This window comes from Platalea leucorodia (assembly GCF_965183815.1).
Source record: "Platalea leucorodia genome assembly, chromosome: 3".
Classification (NCBI taxonomy): Eukaryota; Metazoa; Chordata; class Aves; order Pelecaniformes; family Threskiornithidae; genus Platalea; species Platalea leucorodia.
In genome coordinates, this window is record NC_138825.1 from 6,100,546 (window position 1) to 6,122,584 (window position 22,039).

At 38.5% G+C, this 22,039-nt stretch overlaps 1 protein-coding gene across 3 annotated transcripts in view; it reads left to right on the forward strand.

Moving 5' to 3' along the window:
• PLCB4 (phospholipase C beta 4) overlaps window positions 1–22,039 on the forward strand; it is a 207,317-nt gene that overhangs the window by 100,203 nt on the left and 85,075 nt on the right. For 2 of the 3 annotated variants that reach the window (XM_082306164.1, XM_082306165.1), the window contains 4 exons: window positions 15,710–15,810; window positions 19,412–19,492; window positions 19,857–19,916; window positions 21,270–21,413. In XM_082306164.1, the coding sequence (XP_082162290.1) occupies window positions 15,727–15,810; window positions 19,412–19,492; window positions 19,857–19,916; window positions 21,270–21,413 (369 nt within the window). In that variant the 5' untranslated portion in view covers window positions 15,710–15,726. Of the gene's footprint in view, window positions 1–9,389; window positions 9,408–15,709; window positions 15,811–19,411; window positions 19,493–19,856; window positions 19,917–21,269; window positions 21,414–22,039 lie in introns of those variants that run through there. The other variant, XM_082306163.1, reaches the window with a different exon arrangement.

Sequence of the window (22,039 nt, forward strand, 5' to 3'; positions counted from 1 at the left end):
TTTCTTACACACAAATCTTTATCCATGTTAGTTTGCATACTGCAGTGAGCAATATTATTGATTAACCCTTAACTAGCCCATGCTACAAGATTTTGGAGAAAACAGTAGAAATGCAACTGTGGAAGGGAAAGCTGTAACTATAAAATCTGTTCTTTCTGCTTCTGTGCCAGCCACTTCTGTTTCAGGAGAAGCAGTAGCCTCTCTATTCCCTGTGCTGCTTTTGTCTCCCATCCAACAAAACCTTGCCAACAACCTGGTATCTCAGTAAGCACAGCCTGCGTGCCTGCTTTCAGGAGGCTTCTGCCAGCTGCTCAGCATAAAAAAAACTTGCAGACCACTCTCAGTGTTACTCGGGATGGCATGGAGCTTTCCAGAGAAACACCAGCTGGGCCTATTCCCTTTTCCCTACGTGTGCCATTCCGCTCAGATGCCCAAAGGAACTGTGCATATATGGAGAAAAGAAGGGATTTAATTCAGCAGTGCCATGATTATGCAAAGCACCCTCTGACATGGATGGGAGCTGTACAGAAACGACGATTGCAGGAGAGTATGCTGACAAAAGGAAAGATTTATTTATCAAAACCTATACTAATATTTAAGAAAACAAGCAAACAACAACAACAACAAAACCCCAACATGCAACCTTCCTGATCCAGGCTTTCAACTTGTATGCTTAGTTTTTTCACAGAAGACTCATTTTAGACATTGGCACCTTGCTCAATCTGTTCTCTGTTGTATAGTGTAATTGTAGAGTATCTGAGTGCTTAAAAAACAAGAAAATCACCTTCCCTGGTAATGCTGAAAAACCCTATTCTTGCTTTTAACAGAGGGGAACATTGTGACTCGCTCAGGAGAAATAGTATCTTAAGGAGAGTGGAAACCAGAAGTGCTCAGTGGTGGGCCAGTATCTTTACTGTACAGATCTTTCTGCCCGCAGTTTTTTTTAATGTGGAGAAGTTGCCATTTTCTTCCCTTGAAATAACCTTCCTGTAGATATTCCCAGGCCCTTAGCTGTTTTCCTGTGGAGTCGTCAGTTGTCTCTTCTTCAGCTCCTCTGACTGGCAGTGCACTTCATGGTCCGATCACACAGAACAAGAGTTAGTTAGGGTCTTGGACGAGGAGGAAGAGCATTTTAAACAAAAAAATTATCCTCAGGATGTTAAGACTGCTCTGGGAACAAATGGGGTACAGGAAGATGGGAAGTGGGACTTTGCTATATGATTTGACAATCCAGTTGTGCCTGTGCCAAAGTGATGTTTCTGTCGCATCACATTGTCCGTTAATTCTTTTGGCAAGTCGTATTTCCTATGGGAGTCAGCTACAATGAGTGGCGTCCAGGGATAGTGTTTCTTCTCAAGCTTTTTCCATGGTACGCAGCTTAGTTTCCAACATGCAAGTCGCACATGCTGACAAGAATCAGATGCACCTGTTCCTTGACCATGACCCACTCCACAGATGCAGATTTATAGAGCCTAAAAAGAAAGGACTGAAGGGCGTGTACCAGTTGAGCTGGGTAATTTCACTGCCAGAGATATTTTTAGTATAAATTGTGTACTTGCATCTAAGTTTAGAGTGATTGTAATTATGTCAGAAGTTTTGTTATACAAAAATAAGCAGCTGCTAAAGACTGAAGGCAGCTAGGGACCACAAAGCATTGAATGCACTGATTCACATGTGGTAGCACTTTTTCTAATGTGCCCATTGGGATTTCTTGCCTAAACTCTACCTTTACTGCCTGCTTCAGCAAAACATCTTGCTCTTTATCAATCTTAACAGAGCTTCTTCAGTTAATTTTTCTGCTTTTCTTATTCACTGGACTGTGAGAGATGCTCTATCATCTTCTTTTCTTCAACAACATTTGCACTTTGATTGTAAGCTCCAGATTTTTCCTTACAAAGCAACACTATACAGTACTGTTTGTATACACTGTGTGTATATTCTTCACATTTCCCTGGGCTCATCTCTCAAATCGCAGAAGATTTATAAAGATAGCAGAAATGCATTTATTGTATGTATGCAGAAAGTACGGTCTGCAGAACTACAGCAGGCACATTATTGTGCTTACCAAGAAAGGAGCAAAGGAGTTTGCTAGCCAAGGGCAAAGGACTCTCTTCTTTAAGCTTTCAGTCAAAAAACAGTCTAGACATTTTTATCACATTAAACAGTCTAGAGCATTTAATAAATATGTGACAGGAAGAAAAGCCGTCTGAACTAGCTGACCGGTTTTCTTATGGGAAAAGCCTGCTGGGCGCAAGTTTTTATTCTTTGCAGTGGTAATGATGTTGCTGGAAAAGTTTAATGGTGATATACGAAGCAAAGGTGGTTTTAGACATTTAAAAATGTTACCCTCACTTTCTACGGGGTCTGCTGTGCTTTGCGTGTGACACTGCTCTTGATTTTGGTGGGTGCTATGCTTCATGAGTCTGTGCGCTACTTGTTACTACGTTGTAGGAGGCCAGAGTGGATAGTGGCAGCGTTAGCTAACCACCACAGAACACTTCAATGCATGCAGCCAGTGCAAGTGGCAAAACATTTTCTTTCTGTTTCTGCTCGTGTCCCCTTATCAATTTTTATGGTGTAACAAGTTGTATCTGTTGATTTCTGTCGTGTCTGATGGCTTCCAAGCAGACTCCTCCGCCTTTGACCTCCACCCTCTCATCTAGAATCAGTTCTTTCACCTTCCCAGGCACTCTGCCCATGTGTCCCTTGGTTTGCCTGCAGCACGGGGGAAGGCTGAACTCATCTCCGGGAGCCCTGCCATCCCCACTCCCGAGCTGTCACAATAAATAACCCCACGCTGCTGTTGCCTGGAATGTTGGCACTGTTCTTGCCACTTCTTTCTTCTTTACCCCACACGCATAGACACCAGCGTTCTGTTTTGTTGGTCTTTCTTAGTGTATATTCTACCCTGTTCCTTCCTTTCCAGCCTTATTGCAGAAACCCAGCTTCATACTTGGAATAATCTCTAAAAATAGCCTTGCTTGTGCTATCCCAAACTGTTTCCATTTCAGCTATTCCAGACTACCCACTGTTCTTTTCTAGCATTGTGAAAATGCTGCCACCTTCCCTTTTCATTTTAGCTGTATTGGCCTGCTCGGGCACTTCCTCATTCTGTTGAAGCCCACCTCAGTGTCAGACATCTCATCCTTGCTTTCTGTATTTTTTCTGTTGTTAGTTCCCTCCTCCTCTTTACAATTCTTGTGCTCTTCCCCACGCATCTGTTTCATTTCTTTCTCCTGTAATGGTTGTCCAAAATCAAGAATGTCTTCATATTCCAGCATGATGTGCATACTCTCACCTTTCCAGGGAGGGAAGAGAAGGCGCTGCTTATCTTCCTGCCTGTGTGAGCGTGTTCCATTATGTACCTGTCTCAGCATGAGGGCAAAGGTATCCTCCGCTCGTACTACCTGTGTTCCTTTCCACCTCAGTAGAAGTGGAGGTCCCAGCAGCAGGTGACAATAAAGAACAGTGATGAGGAGGCTTGGAGAGGTAACAGCTCCCCCTTTTGTTCCCTTTTGCATCTTAATGTTAGGAATTTAGAGAAAGTAAGTCCCTTGACTCTGGTGTCTCCAGTTGGTCCAGAAAAATCTGAATAAATTGAATCTCTCAGCATGCTGTAAAGCCTGCTGTTTATTATGAGATGTCAAATAAGTGTTCAAAATGGGCTGTGTATGCCAGCATGCCATACCAGCACTTCTGACTGGCAGACTGGCTCTCCTTTTTGTCTCCATACTGGACAAATAGGTTACATACTAACACTTTTATTTTTATCCCTCATGGAATACTGTGTCAAATTATCCATTTGGAGCAATACAAAAATTGAGATGCCTTTCCTCCAGAAATTTTCATGTATGTTATGAATAGTTGAACATCCAAAATGCATCCAGCAGGAAGATTTGGAGAGGCTGCTGACTCAGAATACGCTCCCATCCCTCTCTTTAAATGTTGGCATGCTTGGTTTGGGTCCGTTTTTTAAACAAGCGATGCATTAATATTCAAAAAGACATTTTAGGGACATTATTCTCAAGTAATGTAAGCAACTGAATACCTCAATAATGAGTGTATTAGCACTCTGAACTGTTTTATCAGATAAACTTACCTCAGATGTCTGACGCAGTCTCATTTTACCTGAAAGAGACAACAACTGTCAATTCGATAATGACTGATGTGGCAGGAAACGTAGCACAATGTCAAGAGAGTTGTTTCAATATTTGATTAGTAGAAACGTATATGCAGATTGCACTGTTACTCTGAGGCAGGGATTAGTGAAAGAGACTGATGCTATGTTTTATGCATCCCCATCTTCTGTTTATAGTTAACTATGAACTTATCAGCTAAAAGGATTGGTGCTATTTATTTTTTATCCTTGGTCCCATTACGGGCACAATCTTTCTTATTCTGTCTCCATTGCTTTTAGAGCTTCTGGGCAGTGGCACAACAGCCATTTAAAGAGAAGTCTGGCTGAAACAAATTTACAAGAAATGCTTACTCTGCCACTTACCTACAATAATAAAGTAACAATAACAATAATAATTTCAAGTTCAGAACCAGTTGCTTTTCCTCTTGAATCTCTAAGAAATTAAAGCTATAAATAGCTGATAACCTGGTATATCTCAGACATGGCTGTCCATATTTGGACAGCTGTCCTGCTGGAAAGAGGGCTTCTAGATTTCCAAATTATAGGCAGCTTTTTATTTTTAGCCTCACCTAGTTGTGATACGTTGTATTTAGAACTGTGGCAATCTCATCTTCTGAAAAATGACCAGTTATTTATTAATGAGTTAATACTGGATGTTACTGGTGATTAAAGGTGTATAACATTAATGACTTTTAGCTCTGGGACACCTTGCTGTCAGTGCTTTCAAACTCTCTCTCTCTATAAATAATTAGCATCACTAAGTATGTAATTAAGACAGGTCTTGCTAGCCTCATTTTTTAGAGGGGGAAAAAGGAAAATGGCAAAGTGTCCTTCCAGGGCTCCAGAGCAGTCTGGCTAAACATCAGCTGTAACCCAGATGCCGTGACTCCCGGCTAGCCCAAAGGGGCTGTGTTTTTCCTGAACAATTGGTGAGGAATGTTGTTTCTGCATACAACAGGTAGTGTTTGGGAGTGAGGAAAATAGACAAGTTGAGCCTATACAACAGTGTTTAGGCCAGACCGTTCATGATTATTTTTCCCCATCTGTTAAATATCATCCTGATTCATAGATCTGCTTTTTGCACAGTAATGTTTCTTTTGCACGTGTGTTTCTTTTCCTGATACTGGGAGGAATCAGAGAAAGAGCCTTTATTAAAGACAATTAGTATGTTCTGTTTCTTTCTGGTTTTTTCTGTGATTTGAACCTGAAATCTTGGCAGAAAAATAACATGAAACCAACCAACCATTAACGCTAAAGCTCTGAGGAAGCTGCAGTCTGCTCCAGCCACCCGTTAGCTAGGGCAGGTTACAGCTACTCTGCTGCTGCTCCTTCCTGAGCTCAAGTCGTGTCACAGAACTGAGGAAGGAAGAAAGGCTGCGCCTACAAATCTCTGCTACCCAGGATTTGGATTTACCGCAGCCGCTGGGGCTGGGTGGTCAGAAGGGTGATGGATAATTTCCATTCCAACCAGCTGATAATGCCTGCATTCCCGGCCTCCTAGCTGAGACTGGATTCAGGGCATGAGCCAACACGCGTGTGAGCAGGATAGCAGGGGAGGTAAAGGGTGATGAAAACAAGAACAAGTGTATCAGGTGCAAGGAAGGAAGGAGCGTACTGATCAAATGCAGATACTAGGTCTATGTTTCTTGCTTTTCATTCCTGGTTATCATCTCTTGTTCAAAGAAGGGGACGCAAACCCCACTATCTCTAGGGTGTAAGCTGGGTGCTGAGATGAAATCTGAGCAGCATTAGGACTTCTAAGACAGATACAAAAATTTTCTGGTCAGTGCCATAAGTTAAATTGCACAATGATAATCTCACCTAAAAAGTATAAAACCCCCTGTATTTTCATGGTGACTGTGGTTTGTAGGCTTTATCCAGGGGACCAAGAAATCTGTAATTAATTTAAACTTTCAACAAATATCTACTTTTAACACACTCCCACCTGTCAAATAGTGAATGCAATTTTTTGGTATTAATGCATTTCAGACCACTGGAACAATTGCCAAAGATCACCTTAGCTTTGTCTGAAATTTTAAGCCGGCAATATGGCTCACTCCTGTTTTCTCAGATGTCGTCTAGAAATCCAGTCAGTTGAACCCTGCAAATTATAATGGCGCTTTCCTAATTTTAGATTTTAAAGTAACGTCTATGTTCCTCACAGCTTATTAGTTTTTAAAATATCTGTATATTTTGAACAAACTCATATTAAGTCATGTCACAACTTTATTAAAGTTTGGTTTGAACTAAAGTACCTGACCATAGAAGGGATTATTTCAAACACACAGAGATTTAGAAGTTATTCCAAAAATGTGATCTTGACCTTTCATTACATTTTATTAACACAAGGTCTGAGTCTGTGTCATTGTTTGGAAACAGACAACTGTGTCCTCAGGATGCGGTCATGCAGCAGCTGATATTTGTAGTTTGTTTTATTTTTGTTTGAGGTACTAGCTTGTGTTATTTCCAAAACTTTTCCTTGCACTTAAAAATGAAAGACTGGCAATATTAATCTGATTTGGAAGTTTGTGTTGCCTTTTCTATGATATTTGTAGTTAATAATTTGGTCTTAGAATTTTGCAGTTGTTTTATGTCCTAGGATCCTTGAACTCTTGCATTCATAACAGGAATGATGCTCACTTAAGGTTACTTGGTGTTTGTCTGTACTCCTACCTAAATTCTTCCTAGGATTTTAATTTCAAACGTTTAGTTATGTCTTCCTATCACATTAAAGTACAGGAATCACTTCTGCTTGAGATCTTTTGGAGCACTAAGCCCCAGAAGGAGGCTAAAAAAGAAGAAACTGAAGTTCTAAATGTCAAAATCGCTCATGATTTTAATGAAAATAATTGACACAAATACTTCATACAGGTGTACCTAAAAGGGAGAAACACTACTCACTGACTTAAAAGGTGTTATCTGTCAGCTACGGATTTAAACAACAACAGTAGAAATGAAATACAGTATTAATTGCCCAAAGAATATATGGGAGATACTGTTGTTTGTTTGTTTTTTTTTTTTTTAAATAAATCTGACAAGTCCCTTTCCTTTAGGGGTCAGATTTTACAAGACTGTAAAGAGAGAATTTGGGCTTGAGTAATGCAGAAAATACTTGAGATGTTTTGCAAGTGCTACGTATTTGTAATTTTTTTTTTTTATTATTCCATGAAGTAGCCTTTGGTTTAACTGTCTTCAATAGAAAGCCACAGAGTGAAGTAATTAAACTTAATAAAAGTCACTGCTGGTTAAATCAAGATACACTGTATACATACATCATATGCTATAGTGATTCAGAAAGCTCTTGACAACTATTACACAAACCATTGCTTTCATCAAAGTCCAATTCGTTCTCTGTTACTCCCTGGGGAGGAGATGGCTTCCGGGAAATGGGATGCTTGACATTATACTAAAAATGAATCTTGAACACCTCTAACACTTCTGCTTAACTAAAGATAAAACTGTAGCATCTTCCATATTTTTAGACAATTTTATGTATGGTTAGTGTTTATTATTGGAATGAGACAAAACAGGGTAATTCCTAGGGAAAGGTTCATCATATGCTCACATTATGAAATTAAGTTCACTTGGTAGGTCAAAAGCAAAAAGTTACTGTTAGATGGATCCTGAATAATATGTGTAAATGAAAATAAATTGTCACTTATTGTATCTTTTAATGAGTTAGATTGCTAAATTCTCTGTACAATTGACAGCATTATGAGCATGTCTCTTCCTGAAATCATCCCTTGGGAAGATCCGTGCCTTTCCCCTTGCCTTTTGCCTTTACTGTTACAAAGTTGAAAACATGAACACCAAATTTTCTATCACCAGAAGAAAAGAGCAACAACAAAAATAACTTTACTTACTCAGTAAAGTCTATGGTTTTGTATGTATGGTTCATTATTTTTTAACACTTAAGTTTTTACTAACTTCCAGTTATGATAGCTCTGCGTTTTGGCTCACTATTCAAATCATACTTTTCCTAGGAATGTGTATAGATGAGCTTCTGTCCTTTCTGTAGGAGTTTCCTTGTGGACTATGAGTAAAAACTTGCCTTTTTGTTTGAACGCTTTGCTATTGAAATTGCCAGGTTGCTTTTGTTTTTCCAGGCATTTCAAGTGGCACCTATCTAAAGGCTCATTTTCGTCAGCGAGTGAAGCTAACAGTGTTAGTTTACAATGGTGGCACACAAGGACTGATCCCAACTCTATCGGACGCTATGTGACCAGTCCAGATGGCTTCAGTGATCGATTTGGATCAATTCAAAAGGGAAAATCTGCTCCAGTGACTCTGTGTTGCTGCTGAGCATAGAAATAATTTGCCTTCTCGGGACTACAAGTATTTGTTCTGAGGATGAGATGGGTTAATTATCTTTCTGGTTTAAGTGGAGTGATATTCATGCTATCAAATTTAGGCTCCTTAATAGAGTGGAAAGGAAGGCCCTTAATTGAGGTTCAGATGATTCAGCTCCACTGATGAAAGAGGCAACCATGATCAGTAGGATTAGCATTTGAGCAGGTGACAAAATTAGATGGTTTTGTTGTTATGGGTATTGGTTTGTTTTCTATTTTGGGGGGAATTTGGTAGGTACTCTATTACATGTAAGCACTTCTCATGTTGGATTTTTCTGCTGATTCTGTGTTAGTATTAGTCTGATTAAGCTGTCTTTTAACATTATGACCATAATCAATGCTTTTTATTTTTTCTGTTCAACATAAATGATATAATTTATAAAAAATACATAGTCTATTTCTTGCATCAAATATATTGAATAGGTAATGTCTGTTGTAGCACATGTATTTTTGAGAATTAATGAACTTTGAGTTTATAGCGACTTCTATGGAAGTCCATTCTCTCAGAGAATTTGGAAATTTTCCTTTTTCTGAAATATTCCTGATGGTGCTGTAAACACTTGTTTAAGATTATTTTGTATGAGGTTTGTGTGCGTGCGCAGGGTTAAGTCATTGGTTTGCACTGTGTAAGCCAAGCTGATAATGCACTCCAAATTTTTTTGCGTCAGTCCCTGTTAGGCTCCCACTACATCAATTAATTTAGAAGTTTGTGAGGAATTAGGCCCGAGTGAATCGTCTGAGTGAGAAGCTTTCCTTAATGGCTTGATTTAAATATATTTGTCATTGTCAGAACATAGTCTTGTTACACTGTTGCAAATGTACCTTGCCCAGAAGTTTATTTACATAACCAGTATGTTTCTTTACATACCATTCACTTCTCAGAAAGTGGAATGTCGTCCCTGACCCCGCAAGGATGGGTGGTAAGTACTTATGGCAGATAACGAGAGTTTTAGAATGAATGGGAAGGCTGGGAAAAACTGTAGATACTAACAAACTAGGAAGGCCTTTGGACAAAAAGAAAAACATCTAAGGAAGCTGGGAGGTCATGTTTGGGTCCTGTGGTCTTTCTTAGGAATTCTACTTGTTGGAGATAATGGCTGTCATCAGGTGAACCACAGTTCGGACCTTAAGTTAAGGCAGGACCGTCTCACTTTCAGCACTATGGTGTAAGCAATTGTTTTCTGCTGTCAGCAACAGATACACTCGTTTCTTAGCCTAAAGCAGAGCTCTGCAGTGGGCAGCCTCACTGAACTTGGGTGAAATGCTGAAGAAGAGGTTAGTTAAGAACAGGCCACTCTAGTTTTGGGCTAACCTCTTAGCTGCCCCTGCGTGCCAATGCATTCCAGCAATTAAAAAGAGATGGAAAATGAGACAAAATGGAAAATGAGACCATTACTAGACAATACGTGTTCAAGCACGTGAGCTCTGTCGTATGTCTTTTGTTGCTTCTGGACCTTGTTTTTGGGAGAACTGTTTTGAGTTGCTTGCACTAGCTGTGGGAATAATGCATTTAAAAATAACCTGCTGAAAAAGCACTCTTTTTCTTTAAAAAAAGAAAAAAAAAAAACAACAAAATTTGACTGTGGAAGAGCCTGGAGAGCTGTGAAATCTTAGAATTGCTTTACACTATAGTGTGGATACTGCAGAAATTCAGCGGTGTGGCTCTCACCATTACTTTTTACATAGGAATCATACTGTAGTGGCTCTTATTTTCTAGATTTTCTTCAAGCTTACTCTGAGTTTTAAATTCTAGTGTAGAAACCAAAGTTTTGTGTTTAAAAAAACCACTCTGTCTCTGCATTGTGCATGTGGTAATGCTGGTACATTTAGGACCAAATAAATTTGACACTGATGAGTGAATGTATGAAGATCTGGCTTTTCTTTCTGTAAATCTCTAGAAGCAATTGTAGTACTTGAATATGAAAGTACTTCAGAGCCTCATTAAAAATTGAAGGGGGCGTTTTTATAAGAATTTCAGTGTCGCACTGCCTGTTTAGCCTTGGACAGCTAGTTTCTCACTCTAGTCCATAACACTGCAGGTAGACTTTCTGGACTGGGATGAACTCCATAAAAAAACCCCAAAAGTTAGAGGTCTGCTGATGTAGACCTGGTTGTCTTTGTTATGAAGACGCTTGTTTACCAAAGAGGAGTGGTGGTGAAGGATATAGGTGCTTCAAGGGGGGAAAGACTGGGAAATAGATTAGTTTTATTTTTTTTAAAAGTGCTTCCTTGTGTCTGTAAGAAAAATATATATGCCCAGGTAAGATTACTAAACTCAGCATAGTGTTCTGTGGGTGCTTATACTTTGCCCTTGAAACCCACACAAGCAGTAAGCGGTGCAGGTTTAGGCGGTGCGATTTGAAGAGGTAAGTGGTGAAATGCCGAACACAGAGTGTGGAGCCTCCTCGCTTTTCACTCAGCAAATAGCGATTCATTCCAGAGGCAAAAATAATAATTACTAAAAAAAAATTCACAAGTATTGTTACAATATTCGGGGCTAAGCAAACTGCGGAAATTGTGAGTTACTGTGTTTTAGGCTGGGGGGGGTCAGCTCTGAGGAATACTGCTGTCCTTTCCAACAGTGTCTCAACATTGACAGGATGTTTATGGGATCCAAGGAGTATCCTATCCATCACGCTAGCCAGCCCTGTGGGTTAGTTTAGAGTATCACCTCTTTCCCCAAACATTTGTCTGCTTTGTATTAACAGAATCCTTTCCTCCTCCTGTTCTGCCACACCTTGTCCTTCTTTTGGTCAAAGAATTAAAAAAACCCAGGATTTATAGTCACTCCGCACCCCAGATTTAGCTTAGTACAGCCAAGCTTACAAAAGAGGAAGACTTTTGTGTTAAATAATGCTATTCTGGATATGGTTAATTTTGTGTCCTCGCTCTTCGGACACTCCAGGTGAATCAAAAGGTGCTTTTTTTTCATGTGATCCAACTCATGCCTTCAGACATAAATCAGTGTTGAAAGAAAGGGAGATAGCTCAAAAGGCATTTAACTACTGCACTTGAGAGACTTCACCTACTTCTCCCTTGTGATCATTAAGTCCTGAGGTGTATGAGCGTTCTTTCTGCTTTTGTGAACGGTATTTATTTGGAGGCATTTTTATACTTTAAGAACCCTAAATCAGTGAGATGATTTTGATTTTAATTTTTAAAGGCTGCTTGAAAGTTCTAAAATTAAAATTTTACTGTCTTTAAATTTAGTTCGTAAATCTTCTATCTCTCCCAGTTGAATCTTCACACATTTCATTGTTATTAAATTTCTTTAAAGAGAGTAATTCTTGATTCTCATCATAGTGAGGGTATATGCATGCATATATTTGCAACCATATGAATGTTAGAATGTTATGTTTGTTTGGGTTTGGTGGGTGGGTGGAGTTGGTTGTGGGTTTTTTACTTTCTTTCAGCTGCTTAAAGATTTCTGAAGATTAATAGAGCTCCAAAGAGTGACAAAGGAATATTCTGTATTTTATTTTTGTGATCTTAAAAGCTAACAGGGTTACGGAAGAATTGATTTTTGAGAGGAGCGTAAGGAATGTGAGAGACTGAAAAGAGCTTTTCTAAGGGCAGAAAGAATTTTCTTCACCTTCTGCACAGCTGCCAAAGCATATGGCTTAAAAATCTTGTTTGTTACAATTCATCTGACTCCTCGCTACATGTACTCAAGCCATCTTTCCCTCACACTTCATCTGTCTCAGTTCATCTGTAAACTGTATTGACCTGGTGAGAGAGCAGGGCTAGAGAAGAGATTGGTAAGATGGTAAATAACAATGAGCTTGAGTCCCTGAGACAGAACTTGATTGCTTGATAAATTATGAGCAATCAAGCGTGTTTTCTTGCAGCTAAATGCAAGGTTATGCAAATAAGAAGAAAGACTGTGATTCTGGTTTGTATGGCAGAGAGCTGCGCTGGGCTACTGTGTCCCAGTCCAGAGCCCTGACTTCAGAAAGGCAGCTGGAGAAGTGGAGAGGGCTCAGGCTGACTCCCAGATTTGAAAAATGTGCATTGGAGCAGAAACTGAAGAGCTATTTAATTTATCAGCGATGAAGTAACGAGACAACTTCATCATACTGTGGGAGTACCCAGACAAGGAGAAGATATCTGTAAAGGAGGGATTTTTATGGAGCTATATTTCTGTGACTAGATGATGAACTCAGCAAAGTTCAAACTGGTAATAAAGTGCATGTTTGTAGTGCTAAGGTAATTAGCCTTTCTAAAAGATAAGTGTCTGTTCAAACACTCTTTACATCCAGCATTCAGAGTGCCAGATGCTGGACAGAATGTTATGACATGTCTTATACAGGAGTTCAGAGCAGTTGCGGAGCTTGTAGGTTTTAAAATCTGTGTCTGTGTGGGGTTCAATGTCAGTAAGAAATGGTAAAGGCCATGTATGTAGGCTAGGGACTGTGGAAGAGTGTTCTTCACAGTCTTAAAAGTGTCATCACATTTCTTATGATTTAGCACAGAATGCATTTGCTTTTCCCAGAAGGGCTTCACGTGCTGGCAGCATATATTGCTGCATGAACTACCTGTTGTATTTGAAGTAACTTTTCTTCTCGGGAACGTTCTGACAGTGAAAGTCATTTCAACAGATAACGGAATGGTCAAAATGGAGTGTTTATCACTTCAGATGTGTGTGTTTTAAGTTTCCTTTAAATTTAAGGGATATTTTTCCAAGACCTTTGAGGATCTGTTGTATAGTATGGGGGTTTGTTGGTTCCGATTTCAACTTTGCTGTTAACAAAGCCTGTGAAGTCAGAAAACAGCTTTCTGAAGCTGCGTGTCTCTAAATGTAGCTTTGCTGTAAGAACAAGCACTAGGTTTTCAAGTTGTTGTGATAATACTGAGCTACTGTGTGAAGCCTGTGAGCCGTATGGAACATCATGCTACTGCAATGGGATGGCTGTCCTATTTTGCAGCTTCCTCCACAGAATGAGGAAAAAGCAGCTCTATGCTGGCCTAAACTGGAAGAGACCCTAACATTGTAAGTGTGTTTTAAAAAAATAATAAAAATTCAATAATTGGGACATTCCCTGAAAGGATCTCAAAACATCTCATGGTCCTCACGAGGAAGATGATGTTACTCTTTTACAGAGTGGTAAGAGCCAAATGCACCGGGCTGGAAAAAAGAAGAGGGGGCTTTTGATAAGATACTAAATGTAGCTGATCGCTTCTTGGCCCTAGTTCCTTGTCCTCTATTTTGTTCAAAGCATCTCTTCATCGGGGGGGGGGAAAAGTACAGATGAGTAGTCTTGAATATTGTTTAGCCTCTTTTTTTAAATTGGAGAGTACAGGTATGTTATTTTGAATTTTCATCCCATTTTCAACAAAATTGAACACTAATTGGTGAGACACATATAGATAGATACAAAACTGTCAAATTGTATTTTTGATAGTTATGGAGAATTAGTTTATTTATCTCATTCCTAAGGCTTTGGAAACGTGATATTTATTTTTGGTATTTCTGTATCAATGACCAAAAAAGGGCAAAAGATAAAGAGATGGGCAGCATCCAAATGTATTTTGCATTTTTTTAGTAGTAAGGATATTTTTTCGGTAGAAAACTATCAAAAGTAATTGTTCTAAAAGCCAATGTTGGACAGAGTCTTTTAACAGTATTCTCTGGATTCTTTTGTTCTTGTTCTTTTTCTTGTTAGAACCCTTTTGATATGAATGAAAACAAGACAGAGGAGGAGGATACTGCAAAATTCTTAGGGTTTTGGTTTTTGGTTTTTTTGGGGGGGGGGGGGGGTTGTTTGTTTTTTTTTTTAAAACACTTGCACCTATTCTGGGTTTAAAGTTCAGTCAGAGTAGACCTTTCTGTCTAAGAACATTGTGGAACGATTGTTAACCTAATTGGTAATATTTTAGTCTGCTGTTCAGAGTTTTGGCCTACAAAACCACTACAAAGATGGTTTGCATAGCATAGATTACACAGACGGTCATGCTCTCCCTTGAATTTTATGTATGCTTTTTATTCTTCGCATTTAGACAAACCTTGCTTGGACTGGCTGCCTGCGTTGTAACAGAGTAAGAGCTGTACTGGTTATGCTTAGCCCTGTATCGTGCGGCTAGAGATGGTCAATAGGAGATGAATGTTGTTAGTTGTCAGAGGAGGGCTAGGGCAAGCAGACAAGAACAGGGTAAGGTGGTGTTTGCCTGTGAGACAGGCAGTAGTGTGTGGGGTCAGATTATTGTGCCCGTGTGCTGTATTCATCCTCAGTATACCGTTTCACAGAATGACTTGCTGACATCTGTGAGTCAGCCTTATCTTGCTGCTGCCAGGTGTATTCCCTCTCATGCAAGACTTTCTGGCCCAGCGTATAAAGGAATAACCAAGATACCGTCTGTCCTAGGTGGAATTAGTAAGCAGGAACAATGCAGATGCACTTTACTTCAGGTAAAGTGAACTTCAGTATTTCAGAGTATGTAGTTGGGACATTTGCTGGTGTAAAGCAGCATAACCTAGAAGGCACCAAGGTGTTGGACAGGATACTGAATAATTTGGTAGCCTTTATTGTAAGGTCTATATGTTATGCCTTCTGTGTTATATTCTAAATTAAGTTTTGTTCACATTCCTAAACTTGCAGAAATGCATGATACTACTACCTAATTTTATTTAACGCCCTATTCCTTAAACAGTGTTTTTCCCTATGAGTTTTGACCTATATATTATCCATATCTTAAGTTATGTATAAAATACCACTGAAAATACCCAGGACTTTATTTAGTAGAAGTGGGTTTTGAAATACAAAACACAGAGGAAAAATATGGTTTGCCTATGTCGTATGCAATTTAGAATGTTAAGGAAAAAAAAAAAAAATCTGTCTGTGTAGGATCTAATGTTTTCCTCTAAAAAAGAAGCACTCGTGTTTATTACAGGTTGTGGTATTCTGTGTCACCTAAGGCTGTGTTAATCCCAGCCTCATTATACTCTAGAAGTGATGTAGCAGATATTTAAACTAAAGCAATGTTACAGTGCAAGTATTTTTCCAAATAATTAATTTCAGAAACTCATTTTAGAAGTATTTTTCATTTTAAAGTTATGAAACAAAAATACTCTTATGAGGAAAACTCTTGATTTGGAAATGCACTGTGACTTTTTAATACTTTTGTGTGAAAAGAAGAGCTAAAAGTAACTTTTTTTTCCTACTTAGACTTTGAAATACTCCATTAAAAGACAGTAGTTGAACTCTGCTTTTTCATTCCGTTTCAGGTTTTTCTTCTATAATCATGGCAAAACCTTATGAATTTAACTGGCAGAAGCCAGTTCCCTCTTTTATGCAAGATGGAGCTGTGTTTGATAGATACGAAGAGGTAAGAGGCCAGTTGCATTTCGTTTGCTCTTCTCTTTTAAATATGTAGATGTTACAGAATATTTCATATTTTCCTTTCATTGTACACAAATAAACATTCAAATAACTCCAGAAATGTGTGTGGGGAGGAAATACCAACACACTTCATTCCTGCACAGATTTTTGCTTTTAAAAGAAATAACTTTAAAATATATTTAATCCCTCTGATTTGAAATAAGCCCTGAGCAAGAGAAAGGGAGATTTGGATCAAAATATCTGTAATGTGCATAAAGCGCTCATCTTTGCAGATCCATAAAGCACATTACTGAACAAAGTGCATCCCTGCATTTTTTGTATATCTATAAAATAGGAAGGGGGAGGAATATGTCATCTTTTAATATATAAACTGGGGACCTGTATCTCACAAAGGAAAATAAGAGAACACAAAACATTTATATTCTGATTCAAATGCATCATTTCAGATCTGGAGTGGTTTTATCTCCTTTAGAAAATCATCCTATACTCTATATGAAATATGATTACTATGATCCCGCTTTCATCTGTGCTTTAATCCAAATCTATTAAAGGAATGCAAAACAGGACATTTTACACAGACAGCCGAAATGAAGTGCTGAGACATTTGCCTTATACTCAGCATTGATATGCCTGTGAGAATAATTTTATCAGGCTCTATTTTTAATCTTGTTTGGACAGGAAACCTCTAAAAGTTGAAGGTATCTCAGTAAGTGCCTGCAGGGATATTAGTATTTTCCTCTTACCTTTTGAAATATAAGTAAAAGGTATTTTTTATCATGAGGACCGCCAAGACAGGGATAGTTGTTTTACCCTGTATTTTCAGTTTTGGGGACAGATAAACTAAGAAGATACTAGTGGACATTTGAATTCCTTAGAAAGGAAGTTCATAAAAGCTTTCTTTTTCTTCAGCAAATACTGCTCCAGAAACATTAAAAGGCTTTCACTTAGGTAACTAACTGTATATTTTATCTGCAATTTTAAAGGAATCATCAAGGCTGGAAAAAAACAAACAAACAAACAAACAAAAAAACAAAACCAAAAAAAAACAAAAAAAACCCAAAAAACCAACAAAAAAACCCCAAGCCAAAACCACACCACAGCAAACCTGTGACTCAGAAGTTAAAATCTGTAGCCTGTAAACAGTGAGCCCTTGATGGTTTGGTGGTTTGATATGATCAGATTTATGATATACATAGGCTATTATTTAATTGTGTTGTGGCAGGAACTAGGTAGCCTACCCAAGCGAGAGACTATTGTTTTAGGAATGCTATGCAAACATAGCAAGATTCAATCTCTGTACTATAGAGATAACAGATTTCTTGAAATTTTCAAGAAAAATGTTTCAGATCCAGGCTTCTAATTTTCATGGAAATTCTGTGCTTAATTCCCCACCCTAACAGAAAGGTCATGTTGGGAAAAGAGAAATGTCATACAGCAGGGCAGTGCAGAACTGGGGCTCAGGAGCCCTGGTACAGGGTCTGGGTGACTGAACAGCTCTAGTACAGCATGAGAGATCTTTTATGTGCCCAGGTTTCACTGAGTGGCTAGAAAAATTTGGGTCATTGTCATGTGGAGCAGTGTCTTGATCCATCTTTTGCTGATAGATGAGTCCCTTAACCAGAAGGATTACAAAATTATGCAGAAGTCTGAGTCTAGAACAGGGTTATCTCAGCAGAATATGGGAAATAAATCAGACATGATTAGGAGTCTCACTGGTCATGTTGCATCTACATGGTCTGATGGCAGGTGCTTTTTTTAATCATACAAGAAGACAAATTGCAGAAAAAGTAATTTGATGAATAGAGTCAAGGCTAGGGTGGAACATTAACATGAGTGCAGTTTACGTAGACACCTTTGTGAAAACAACATCGTTGGTATATCAAGAGCTTTTTGATAGATGGGGGCACAATAAAAGGCAAAAAACTGCCTACCTTTTATTGTATGAGTAATCTTTCTGGGAAATGCAAGAGACTCTCATTTCGATTGGTAGCTAGCTGCATTTCTATATGAAACAGGACTCCAAGGGCTGAAAACTAGTAAACCTGCGGTGTCTGGCAACAAGGAGGTTTCACGAGGGACGAGTGCTAGGGTGAAGGCAGGAAAATAGAAGTTATAGCGGAGAAAGATGGGCAGAGCGGTGCGTGCTGGAAACTCACGCATGCTGGTGTTGGCTCAGACTGAGCTGCAGCACCTTTATACTTTCTGTCTCAGCTCCCCTGCCTGTAAAATTAACATAGTTGTTTGCTGCTTGGATGGAAAACTGCAGTGTGTCAGTCCTTAAAACCTGTAAATCTGGTTTGAGGACCTAAAATGCTGTCCAGAAGTGGTAGGCACCATTCAATAATTAACGTGTCCAGGGAAAAGGAGCAATTATCCCAAATACAACGTATCCCCTTTGACTGTGCCCATATAGGAGGGCTCAAGGACATTACCCAGCTGTGGATCCAGGAACTTGCTTGACTTCATGCCCAGTGTCAAGTCAGAATAAGACCTGACTGGAATGTTACTGTTCCTTAGCCCACCCGATGCCCTTGTTCCATGGCAGAAGCCAAAAAGGCACCTGTGGCTGCCCCAGATGTCCTGCATCCCAGGTTGGGCCGGGGCCCTGCCTCAGTAACCCAGTGAGAGCAAACTGTCCTGGATAGACTTACTGATTTAAAAGCATGCTCCATGGATTGAGGCCATGGGAGTTTTTACCTTGTTTTGTTACCTAAATTGAAATTGTCCTGTATGCAAGACCTTTTGCTCTGAAAACAGCTGTGTAAATTCATGCGCTTGCTGCCCTTGCTATGTGCACAGGAGCGGACGTGGCATTTCAGAACGGTACCTCAGTCTTTAACACAGAACAAAGCACTGATCTCTGAAACGATAAGCAGTGCTGTGGCCTGCACACATGTTTGTTGGTTTTCAATTAAGGAAGTCAGGAAGTCCTGGATCCTTTTTTTTTTCTTTAAAAAGTGATTGATTCTGCACAGTATTATCCTGCATTTTAACTTAATATGTGATGCGTTAATTGAGGCTAGAAGTGTGTGGAGGAAATTTCTTTTTTAATTCGGCTAATCTGATTTTTTGCCTTGTCTAGTGTCTTCGGTATACCATTCTTTCTTGTTTTCTCTACAAATCAGTATCTTTCAAACTCTGCTTGCCTGATACTCTGGCTACAAAACGCTCGTGGCATGCATACTGTCATAGTCTAACAGAAAAGTGCTTCCCAAATTCTGATTGTTAAAATTAAATGTGGTCATTTGATCCTGAAAGTAGTATTGGCAAATTACATATTTTTAACCTTTACGTAGTTTGAAGCATTTAATTTTCAATAATTTTTTTTGAAGTTCCATTTAGTTAAAGTTTTTGATTAGATAAGAATCACTGCTTTTACTAAACAAAACAAATCTTCATAGATGCAAAAAAGTAGGAAAATATTAATTAAGTGCATCCCAATGTCTCAAATGGCAGCAAAAAGGCAAATCATTAAAAATGATAATTTTTTAAAGGCCTGCCTTCTCTCTTTTCTTTTTGAACAATAAATAATTCTATGGCATTTGTCAAACTGACTAAAATAATGGTCTGTATTTTCTTTTCTATAGGAATCTTTTGTCTTTGAAAGCAACTGTCTCTTCCAAGTGGATGAATTTGGCTTTTTTCTGAGCTGGAAAAGTGAAGGAAAGGTATATTACAATTATATCAGGAATATATATTAGATACTATTGCACTTCGTTTATATTCTGGCTAGTTTTTAAAAAGCTAAATTATTATTGTTGTTGTTGTTGTTGTTAATTAATAATTATAATTATTATTATTATTATTATTAATTATAATAATAATATTATTTACAAAACTAGCCTTAGTCCTATTCTTTTACAATTGACAGAAGTGTTTAAGAGGGAATTAACTGAAATAAAAGGGAAATAGACTGTTTATTGTTAATTAACAGTGTTTGCAAATAAGATTCATTGTTTATTTTTGCTGCAGTTCCTAATGGAGCCATATGTCAACAGACCTTTGAACTTGTACCTTTTTTTGCCATTTCAGGAAGGACAGGTATTGGAATGCTCCCTAATCAACAGTGTTCGTTTTGGAGCCGTACCAAAGGTACTCTGTAGTTAGTTTATACTCTTCATCATTTAAACAGAGAATATTTAAACTGAAGATGAAATGCAGGATGAAGTTAATTTCTTCTAAAAATATCAGCAGCACAGCTTTTATTTTGTAATCACAGTCTAAAATTTTAACTTTTAAAGTCAAGTAATTTGGTGTGATTGCAGCAGGAAGGTTCTGTCATCTGGTCTTTCTGATGTAGTACAGTGCTCAGCTTTCAGGATGCCATGAAAGCTGAACAGCAGACATTAAGAGCATGTATCAGGAGTTTTTAATTATTTTGTAACATGTATTGCGATACTTATTTTAGGGGATCAGGAAAAAAATGTTTCATATTCCAAATTTTGTTCCTATCTGTTTAAAATTTGTTGTATCTTCTTGCTCCATTGACATAAAATGTAGAAAGTTTTGTTTGTATCCCTCTTTATACAGTGAGATGGTCAGAGAGGGCAGGTGGTCACTGTCTGCCATTTTGAAGAATATCAACAGAAGTACTAGCTAGGAGTTCTAGAGAGACTCAAAACTTTGGAAATATTTTCAGTGGTATTCTTCAGAAGGGATACATAGAATTTTCTGAAGCGAATTGTGGGCCTCACTCCTCCAGGCCTTTAGTTTAGAAGATTTGTTGTGAAGCAAGGTACCTGTTAACACCTCTGCATTTCCACTTTCATGTGTTAAGTGTTTCTGTGTTAACTGTAACAGATAACTATCTCTTAGTAGTTCTCTTGGGAATCCATAGACTAAAATCTTTCCCCCATTGAGAAGGGGCATGAGAAGTGGTGGTGCAGACAACCCCATGCTTCATGTGCTGACAACCATACCAATAATGCTTCAGACTTCACCTCTGTCTTTACATAGGTAACTTGCTCTTTATGCCCATTAAACCCATTATGCCCTTGACCCTCAGCAGAGATACCAGCTTGTACAATGTGTCGTTAAGAAACAGCCAAAAAGTCACACAGATCATAATTATATAATTATAACTATCATCTTAACTAGATGGGAATAATTTACTCAGAGATTAATACTGTTCCTCTATTTCCAGTCCTTGGAGTGATTAATTTTTCTTTTTCATGGTGAAAATATATGTAATTTCTAATTTAGCTTTCTAAAATATATTTAAAATACTTCATTTACTTCTGAGTTCTCACAGTTGTGTTCCTAATTGTTAGAATATATTGTTTTTCAGGTTTACACACCGTAATTCTAAGCGAGAGCACTCATTTAACATGATTGGCAAAGGTTTAAAGGTGTTGATGTACATGGAGATGGAAATGCATCTTTACTATAGTGCATTGCATAAGAAAAGTATTGCAAATGTAACAAGTTATTTATTCTGTTTAACAGGATCCCAAAATACTAACTGCACTTGAGGCTGTTGGAAAATCAGAAAATGAGTTGGAAGGACGAATAGTGTGTGTTTGCAGTGGCACAGATCTGGTGAACATCAGCTTCACTTTCATGGTAGCGGAAAACACGGAAATAGCCAAGGTATTTCACAATTAAACAGTGTGTGGGAGTTAAAAAAAAAAAAAAAAAAAAAAAAAAAAAAAAAAGGAGAGCTCCTCAGCAGTGCTCAGTTGTTCTTCCTGAGTAAGTCAGGCTGCTTGGCTGACTGAAAGACCTGTTTTAATGTCTGCTGCCACACTCTACAAAAGGACAGCAAACATCTGTTTGGAGCATTCTGTAACACGTCTGCGTGCCACAGTGAAAGGAAATAGGGACTTTATCAGCCTCTGCGTGCATGGTGATTTATCAAAACTAGACACTGAGACCATTAAATATAGGACATGGCATTGCCTGAGTTGTTGAGTACCTCTGTGTGGGGCTTGTACAGCAGACTATGTGACGATCATGCAGTGGATCTGTAACACACAGGGATGCTGGAGGGAAGTGCAATTACTTTCGTTTTCCTGGTGGGTGTTGCTCAGCCCTCCAAAATTTTGTTCAGCGATAACCTAATTGTATTGTGTGGTTCATATTATTTGAAACGACAAAAGCAGGAAAGAAAATTCTCTACAGTTAAGGGGATTCCAGTGTACCCAGGTTCTTTTCTGTTTCCCGTTGACATGGAATGGTTTTAAGAAAACAATGGTGCTTTTTTTACACGTCATCTT